This window comes from Rhinopithecus bieti, unplaced genomic scaffold, assembly GCF_001698545.2.
Source record: "Rhinopithecus bieti isolate Rb0 unplaced genomic scaffold, ASM169854v2 scaffold_2254, whole genome shotgun sequence".
Lineage (NCBI taxonomy): Eukaryota > Metazoa > Chordata > Mammalia > Primates > Cercopithecidae > Rhinopithecus > Rhinopithecus bieti.
Window position 1 is genome coordinate 100278 of NW_016803982.1, and position 8607 is coordinate 108884.

The following is an 8607-nucleotide window of genomic DNA, read 5'->3' on the forward strand; positions in this document are numbered from 1 at the left end:
GCTACAGATGTTTAATAAGGATTTGCATTCATTCCTAAAAACCTGAATAGTCTGCACAGTATTTTCAAAAGAAGCAGATCAAGAACTCAGTTCTGATTCCAAGCCTAGTACCTTTTCCATCCAGTAGATTCCAGGTTCTTCTATCCTACTTTCTTCTCCTCAATACTGTGCTGCCTTTTTCCTCTAAAGACTCAAGAACGAATAGCTAGTCATTCACGGGGCATTCTCCCCAGGGTACTTTTTGTCTTAAAGAGGGTCAGTGGTAACTCCAAAGAGCTCTAATTGTGGGACTTCCAGGTTCTATAAAAGATCAATCTGTAGGAAGGAACTAGAGAGGAGAGAGAGGGAGATAACTTCAGTCACAGGAAAGTACTTAACACAATCACTCAGATCCCAGAGGATCATTGATCTGAATAGAGCCATTTCTGATGAAACACAATAGAAGATAGGAAACTCATCTTTTATCACGTGAACTTCAGGGCAAACATGCTAGAAAGCTATTAAACCCTGGCCTCCTCAAATTGACACACAGGAACCAAAGGGAAGTCTCAGATGTCAAATTAAACCACAATTCCCATGTCTGCACCCAGGTGACCAGAAGCAGGAATCGGCTCCTGGTTTCCTGAGGGTGGCCTGCATGTGAGCCCATGATGTGACAAAATATAGCAGACAAGACTGAGAAGGATGACACTGAAAATGAAGCTCCAACCTCCTGACTTGCCCCTCTCAGGTGGCATCTGTTCCCAATTCCGTATTGCAATTCCAGAGAATTCTTTTTATACATTTAGATACTTTCAGTGTCTGGATTTGAATATAGCTGAAGTTAAGGGTACTAATTAATTGTGAATCATTGCAATACTTGAATATAAAACCTCTCGAGCCTAATGTGCAAATGTATGTAAAAACATTGTGAAAATTAGAAATGCATTGGCACTTTTTTTTAAGCAGAACTGTAGCACCCTGTCTAGTCGAACAGACTGCTCATTTGCAAGTTGTCTATATGCAAAGCATTCTGCCCCTGGGAGCCTAAAATCTCCTTAGCAAGTCATCTGAAATTTGAGAAGAGCTTTGTTCTGAACCTGCTTTCTGCTCTCTTCACTTTTCTTCCCTGCTTCCAGCACTGTGGGCAAAAAGCCTAAGGTTGGATTACACCTGGCCAACCCAGCAACAGCCATGGCCCAAAACAGGAGGCCTGCCCTGGGAAACCCATTTGAGTTCAAAGGAGGGTGTCTAAATATGCCTGTCTTGAGCCCTGTGCATTGGGCCTTGCACTGCAGCCTTCCAACTTTAAAAGAAATTTCAGAATCCAAATCCTTCCCATCTGCAGGGCTCAAATTTTCTTTTGCAGATCAGACCTGGTGAAGAGGCTATTTGCTGTTCAATCCTAGGCTAGCTTTCTGCCTTTCACCTAATGTTTGAGGTTAAGAGAAAGCAGAAAAGAGAGACTGTAAACTGATCAACACTGCATGGGCATCTGCCTCACCCAGCTTTGGGAGTCGGGGGAAGAGCCAGCCACAGGTGCTCAGGTGCAGGTGCCCAGGTGTGAGCGGCCAGGTGCAGATGCTCAGGTGTGGCAGCAGGGAGTGCACTTGGCCCATCTGCCCTGCGGAGGGCCAGCTCCCGACAGAGGTCAGTCTCAGGAAATGCTTGGAGCGGCCAGCAGGGTAGGGCCAAGTCATGATACACCTAGGAGTGGGAGGGGAGGCCTCTTTGGGAATTACCTGGTTTATCATTTAGCTGTTGGGGTGGGGAAGAGGTGGGAAAGACAGAAGGCTCTCCCAGGAATTGGCAGGCAGCCAGGACAGAAGTAATGGCAGCCCACTTGTGCTAGAAAGGCAGGCAGGACTTGATAGCTCAGAGATTCTCTCCTGGGCCGGGAACCACATCAACAAGTACAAATCGCTGTTGCCCTGGAAGGAAATGGCTCAGGTTTTTCCCAGTAGCTCAATGCCTAGGCACCCCCACCAGTGGTTTGGACATTTCACTCTATTAGCTCTTCTGCTCAGTGGCCCATTCTGCTAGCCACAGCTCACATTTACTCAAGTTATGAAAAAGGTTAATTTTCCCATACTGAGTTTCTCTGCAAAAGCTGCTTTCAATTGTGACCAGTAAGTTCTGTTGTTACCAATATGGGTACAACTGTTGTCACCCTGATATCCTGAGGCCATGATACTAGAAGTGTGACCGCAGATCAGTGTCATTGCCATCAACTACAAGTTTGCTAGAAAGAAAACTCGCCCTAGACTTCCAGAATCAGAATCTGCATTTTAACAAGACCCCCCAGGGAATCCTGTTCACACTGAGTTTTGAGAAGCTCTGTTCTAAGATACTACTCCAATCCCCAGCAAGCCAAACCGATCATTTTCTTTGCATAATCAGAACGCTCGGTTCCAATATTCCAGATACCAGCCATAGGAAAGCACGTCGTTCTCTTATTTCCCTTTAACCTTATCTAAAGCACTCAATTTCCTCAACCCTTAAGTCGTCATCTGTAAAATGGGAGAGATAATCCCGCTTAATTTAAGATGATTAAGTTGAATATTAAATTAGAATTTGTCCTACAAATTGTGAATCATGATTGGAATATTCAATTTTATTATTACTCTGTGTCCTGACTCAATAACTGGGTTATACACTCCTGAAAACAGGACAATCTCTTCTCTACCTCTTTATCTTCCCTATGTACTGAAATACAACATTCTGCCCATAATGAGGTCGACTATTTGACATTTACAAAAATCTCCCTTGGAATCCCCTGCCAAAAAAAAAAAAAAAAGAAAAGATCGAATTTCAATTTATGACTCCAAGCACAAAGAGATCCTGTCACTTTGACCTAATTCTCTGAGGTTCATCCCTCTAAATAACTGTATTGTCTCCGCCTATAAAGCACTCTGTTACTATGACAACGCACACATAATTGCATGTGTAAGTGGTTGAGGGTGGCTGTACAAGTCAGACTCCTTTCCACCAGAACACATTCTCTCTTCCCAAATGTTACTCTCTCAGATTTGCACCAAGACCCTAGAAGTTTCTTAAACTTCCATATGCTTTATGGACACTATAGAGCAATTCCAGGAAACACTGATACAGTAGCAAAACTATTGGGAGAGGAAATTGGATGGAGATCTGGGTCCCAGTTCAGAGTCTGACGCCTAATTTGCAACATAATTTGGCACAGGGCACTCAACTATTCGGGACCTTAAACCCTTCTATTGAAAGGGAAATTAGAGAACAATATGTGTTCCTATGGCTCAGTCCTTCTAAGATTCTGTACTATTCAGAGTTGATTTTAAGTGTCACTTAACTGAAATTATCCAACAAACCTTCATGTCATTAAACATTAGCACGGCTCTTTTTATATGGCATGGTTCCTATGGCTCAATCCCTATAAGATTCTGTACTATTTGGAGTTGATTTTAAGTGTCACTTAACTGAAATTATCCAACAAACCTTCGTGGCATTAAACATTAACGCAGCTCTTTTTATATGGCATGGTTCATTATCATGCCAATAAATGATTAATCGTAACTCTCTGTCTTGACCAATAATTTTGCTGGGCTTTCATGATTCACAACGTGCTCTGTGTTGTAATGTTACCTCTTGAAACTGACATCCTAGCATTTATTGTTTTTTATTACTTCCCTAAGGTGGCTTTCAAAAGAGACACCAAGTGACATATTTTTAGAAGGCGTTTAAAAGTTTGATGGGGTAGAAGTAAACGTTGCTTATCTCAACTGGCAGCAGAGCCAGGGCCCAGGGACCAGCACTTCTGTGGACTTGGCCTTTTGAGCAGCAGACCCAGCAATGAATGATCCGAACAGCTGTGTGGACAATGCAACAGTTTGCTCTGGTGCATCCTGTGTGGTACCTGACAGCAATTTCAATAACACCCTAAGTGTGGTCCTAAGTGTGGTGCTGACCATCCTGTTGGCCTTGGTGATGTTCTCCATGGGATGCAACGTGGAAATCAAGAAATTTCTAGGGCACATAAAGCGGCCGTGGGGCATTTGTGTTGGCTTCCTCTGTCAGTTTGGAATCATGCCCCTCGCAGGATTCATCCTGTCTGTGGCCTTTGACATCCTGCCCATCCAGGCCGTGGTGGTGCTCATTATGGGATGCTGCCCTGGAGGAACTTCCTCCAATATCTTGGCCTATTGGGTCGATGGCGATATGGACCTGAGGTAAGATTATCTACACCTCTAACTACTCAATCACCTTGGAGTAATCCTTCCAGAAGCCTATGGCATACTGAATGTTCAACTGATTTGCTACCCATCTAAAGTATGACTAAGGAATTAAACAGGACAGAATAAATGCGTTCACATGCTTTCTAGCACAGCTGTTTAGCTATTAGAATTGGAGGATTTATATTTTGTGTTTGTGTTTTTACATCTAACTCAGTTAACAGGGAGTTGCATAATTGCTGTTGATCTCTAGGAAAAGATTAAAAGCTTTTTTTAAAAAAGTAATCTTTTCCAAACCACAAGCTGCAGCTGAGGAGGTTTATTCTGTTGGTAACAGAAAAAAAAAAAAAAAAAAAAAGCAAAATGCACTTTCTTTGTAATGATGAGGAGCTCTGGGTGCAATCAGAAAATAAAACTGTTTGTCAAACATTAGAACCTCTAGTGAGACAGTGATCAACTCCATCAAATATAGCCAGTTCTTTGGGCAAACATTTTCCTGGTATAAAACCTAAGGAAGAGTTCATATATTTGTTTCACCTCTACTGGCATTAAAAGTGGGGGAAAAGCCTACAGCAGCTTTTTTTTTAAAATTATGCTTACCTTACTATGAAATAAACAGAAAATGGTTTCTCCACTTCCCACAAAGTAATCTAAATTGCAATGTTTGCCCAATTCATCCTGTGCCAGTCTGAACTAGCACTGGAAAAGAAAAAAAAAAAAACTAATAGAAATAAGATGAAGCATTAATGTGACGAGACTGAGAAATTTAATGCTGAAAGTTGAAGAGACAAATGTCTTTTTTCTTAGCTCACGGTTCCTCATTTCCCTTAAAAGGTATGCATTTCCTTCTGCAAACCATCCAGGTGCTAACACAACGTGTGCTTATTAAATACTGTACAGTAGGCGATTAGCTCTGTTCATCCCCAGCTACTACAGGCAGAGGAGAGAAGCACAAAGTGTAGAAATGTAACCACTGAATTGATAGAGTACCCAGTGAGCAATTAGGAACCTGCTGTCTCATTTCAACTGGTGCTGGTTTCTCCAGAAGCTTTAAAAAAGTCATACAAACCCTATACCTTCACATGGCTTAGTCTTTTAATATGATATCCACCGTGCAATTGCTTTTTTTTTTTTTTTTTTTTTTAAGGAAAGCCTTATAAAACAACAAAGGATGGCAAGTGCTATTCAGATTTAGTTGATCTGTGAACCACAATATAGCAATAAGGTCTTTTTAGACTTCGATGTAGTTTGACCTGGACACAGGTACACAGAAGTGAGAATTGTAAATGCCAGCAACTATTACACTGAGAAAACTGAGCTACATGGAACATTGGGCCTTGACCTCCAATAAACAGCTTTCTCATACTATTTGTAACTTTTAATGCAGAGGAGTTTTGTACCTCAATATAATGCCACACATGGAACCCTTTTATAAGACAGAAAAAAATGTGTGTGGTGCTGGACTATTAGGTCATTGAAATGAATTCTCTTCTGTGAGCTAAAAACAGTAAGATCTAACCTAAAAGCTCCAAGTTACATTTTTCTGTGGTTTTAAGGAAATCTTATTTCTCCTGAAACAGGAGATGATTATGTAATCCTGTCTACCTATCATAACAATTCCTATAAATTATTTTTTTAATAAGAACTAAAAGTAGAATATGAAGCCTTGGTAGAAACCTCCAGCTAAATCTGTGCAAATGAATTCTTCCAGCAAGTCAGAATAAGCCCTATAACGCAACATGGATCAACCTCACCTATCCAGAGCTCAACAAGACCCAATAAAAGACACTGCACACCCAAAATAAATTTAAATTAATCTCATAAATGCTGCTTATGCAGGACCTACATAACTATTTTTATTCTAAAGCTCTGTTGTGCTATTTTCCAGAAATGAGGAGCGAGGAAGGAAGCAGAGTGTTAGGAAGGGCGAAAGAGCAGATCAAAATACCTACAAAGCAAAGCAGACACTGACAACACACAGCCATCTCTCTACTGCTTATTCCCTATCACTTAATCTCTCTATCACATATTCTGTCTTAATTATCAATTATTCTCTCTGGTTTCTGTAGCACTTATTTAGTCTCTAGTCTCTGTATCACTTATTCTACAAACACAAGAAGTTGTCACTGTATTTTAGAATAACCGATAATCATGTTTGTCAGGATGGGTATTAATCATTGAGAAGAGGTTAAATTATACTGCTGTGTAGATGATAATATTATGCATTGTGTGTTAGGAAAACAATATTCCAATATTTCTTTAATACAAATTAATTAAAAGAGTAGAACCTGAGTTACTGGGTAACAGTTTTCCAAAACTTTTTATTCTTCTGGATTAAGAATTGGATAACCAAAGTCTTCTGATAATTTATTTAGATACAATCCTATCTAACATTCGTATTTCCAATTGTGTATGCTTAGAATTTTACCTTCTCTATCTCCACTTGAACTCTAGCAATGGCATGAAGACATGACTATTTATGTTAACAGGCAGCTCCACTAATTGAGCTAATGCCACACAATGCCAGCAAAACCATTCCACCTGGTTTTAACTCTTTTGGTTATGGTTCTTGGGAGAAGAAACCAAAACATTTTCCTCTCACCCTATCATCTCTTATGAACCTGGAAAGCCACTGCATTTTGCAATCTCTACTGACTTTGAAAAATAAAAAATAATAGACAATAAACCTTGATCATTGGAATTCAGCAAGTACTATTTCAGCTCCTTTTCTGACCACTCCCAGCCTGGAAAGTTGTTTGTGAATCTGATTGGTACACATATATTTTCACCTAAGTTGCAGCTGTGCCATGGACATCACATGCACAAAAAGCATCAGGGAGAAGAGAAGGTAACATTTCAGGTGAATCTGCTGGTGGCTAAAACCCATAGTTGAGGGGACACAGAAACCTCTTATCTCCTTTGTGTCTGCTCTCTACCCAGACGCAGGCAAATATCCGGTGTCTTCATCCTTCTTAATGGCCTCAGCCACACCATGCAAGGACTTCTCATTTCCTTTCTTTGGCTTCCTCTTTGGGGAATCCATTCTTATGCGTCCTTCTCCCAGTTGCCCCCAATTCCTTCCCTGCCACCTACTTTCTACATTCCTTTTTATTATTTTATAGACTTTCCTACCACATCCTTTGTTCTTTGGTCAAATGCTGTTAGATTTTTCAGCTTCCAGTGCAGCATTCACTGATATTTTAGATACTCAAGAAACCTGACCCTCTGGCTAATCACAAATTCACAGCAATCAATCCTTCCTATGTCAACCCCTAAATGTCTCCTGTCTACTCTGGGAGACCTAACCCAAAACCGTTTGGCTTTTTCCTTTATTTTCCCTCAAAGTAACCAAAAATTGTTTCTCTCCAGTAGCATTTATTTTACTAGCTAATATTTACTAAACACTAGTATATGCCATACACAGTGCTAAGTACTCAAAATACGTTGATGTATTTCATCCTCCCAAGAGTCCTCTAAAGTTAGTACTATTATTTTCTGCATTTGGCAGATAATAAAGTTAAGATTCATAACCTTGACCAAGGTCATTGAGTCAATGTGTGCCTGAGTCAGAACTGGAATCACCCAGATCTACCCACTACCCCTATGCAGGCTCATAAGCTTTCTCTACACTCTTTCCATCACTTTTCATTTCTCCAATTTCTAGCACTGCCTATATACACTATGTTAGATCCTTCACACTAGGTATTTTACTTCTAATATGATTATAGTCTTTTACATTGCTTAACACTGATTTCGCTGAATTCCTCAACATTCACTAAATTTACATTTATTCTTTCTTTTATTTCCATACACACAAAAGAAAATCTCCCTGGCAGTTAATAGAACTGAAGTCAAAATTAAGGCCAAGTCTTTTTTTTTTTAGTTCTCTTATACTTACTCTTTTCTCTCATTCTAATATAAGTTCAAGGTAGTATATGTATTTTTTATATCCATGCCTTTTATAGAACTTCAGATTTTTTTTGTGTAAGATGATATTTTCTTTTGCTAATTTAGGCTCCTATATTATTTCTTAAAATTCGTTATCTGTGAATTGTTTCGAATCTCATTTTGAGCGATTTGATTTTGTTCTTGTATTCATTCAAATAGCATCAACTTCCAGCCACCTATTCGTCTGTTCATCTGCAAGGTCTCTTCATCAAGGCTGCTCACAAGTCTAAACCTTTCCTTCTCCAAATCCTCTTTTGTCCCTCATCACAATCCTTAAGAAACTGCTCTCAACAAACTCAAAATTATGATACAACATCATAGATTGTCGTAGCAATATTCAGAATTAAAGGTTTGTCAAGGATCTTCGAAAGAAAACAAAGACAGAAAAGACTTCCTTCTTTAATATTTTCTTACATTTTAAAACAAAATTCTCAGAATTCTCTTCACTGGGATCCAATTAATAAACCCTCCTCAC

The 8607-nt window shown here is 39.7% G+C and overlaps 1 protein-coding gene across 1 annotated transcript in view; it reads left to right on the plus strand.

The window, feature by feature from the left end:
- Nucleotides 1–3207: 3207 nt before the first annotated feature.
- SLC10A2 (solute carrier family 10 member 2) overlaps nt 3208–8607 on the plus strand; it is a 26689-nt gene continuing 21289 nt past the window's right edge. Inside the window, exon 1 of the mRNA XM_017861287.1 lies at nt 3208–4181. Within this exon, the coding sequence (XP_017716776.1) occupies nt 3805–4181 (377 nt within the window). The 5' untranslated portion in view covers nt 3208–3804. The remainder of the gene's footprint in view (nt 4182–8607) is intronic.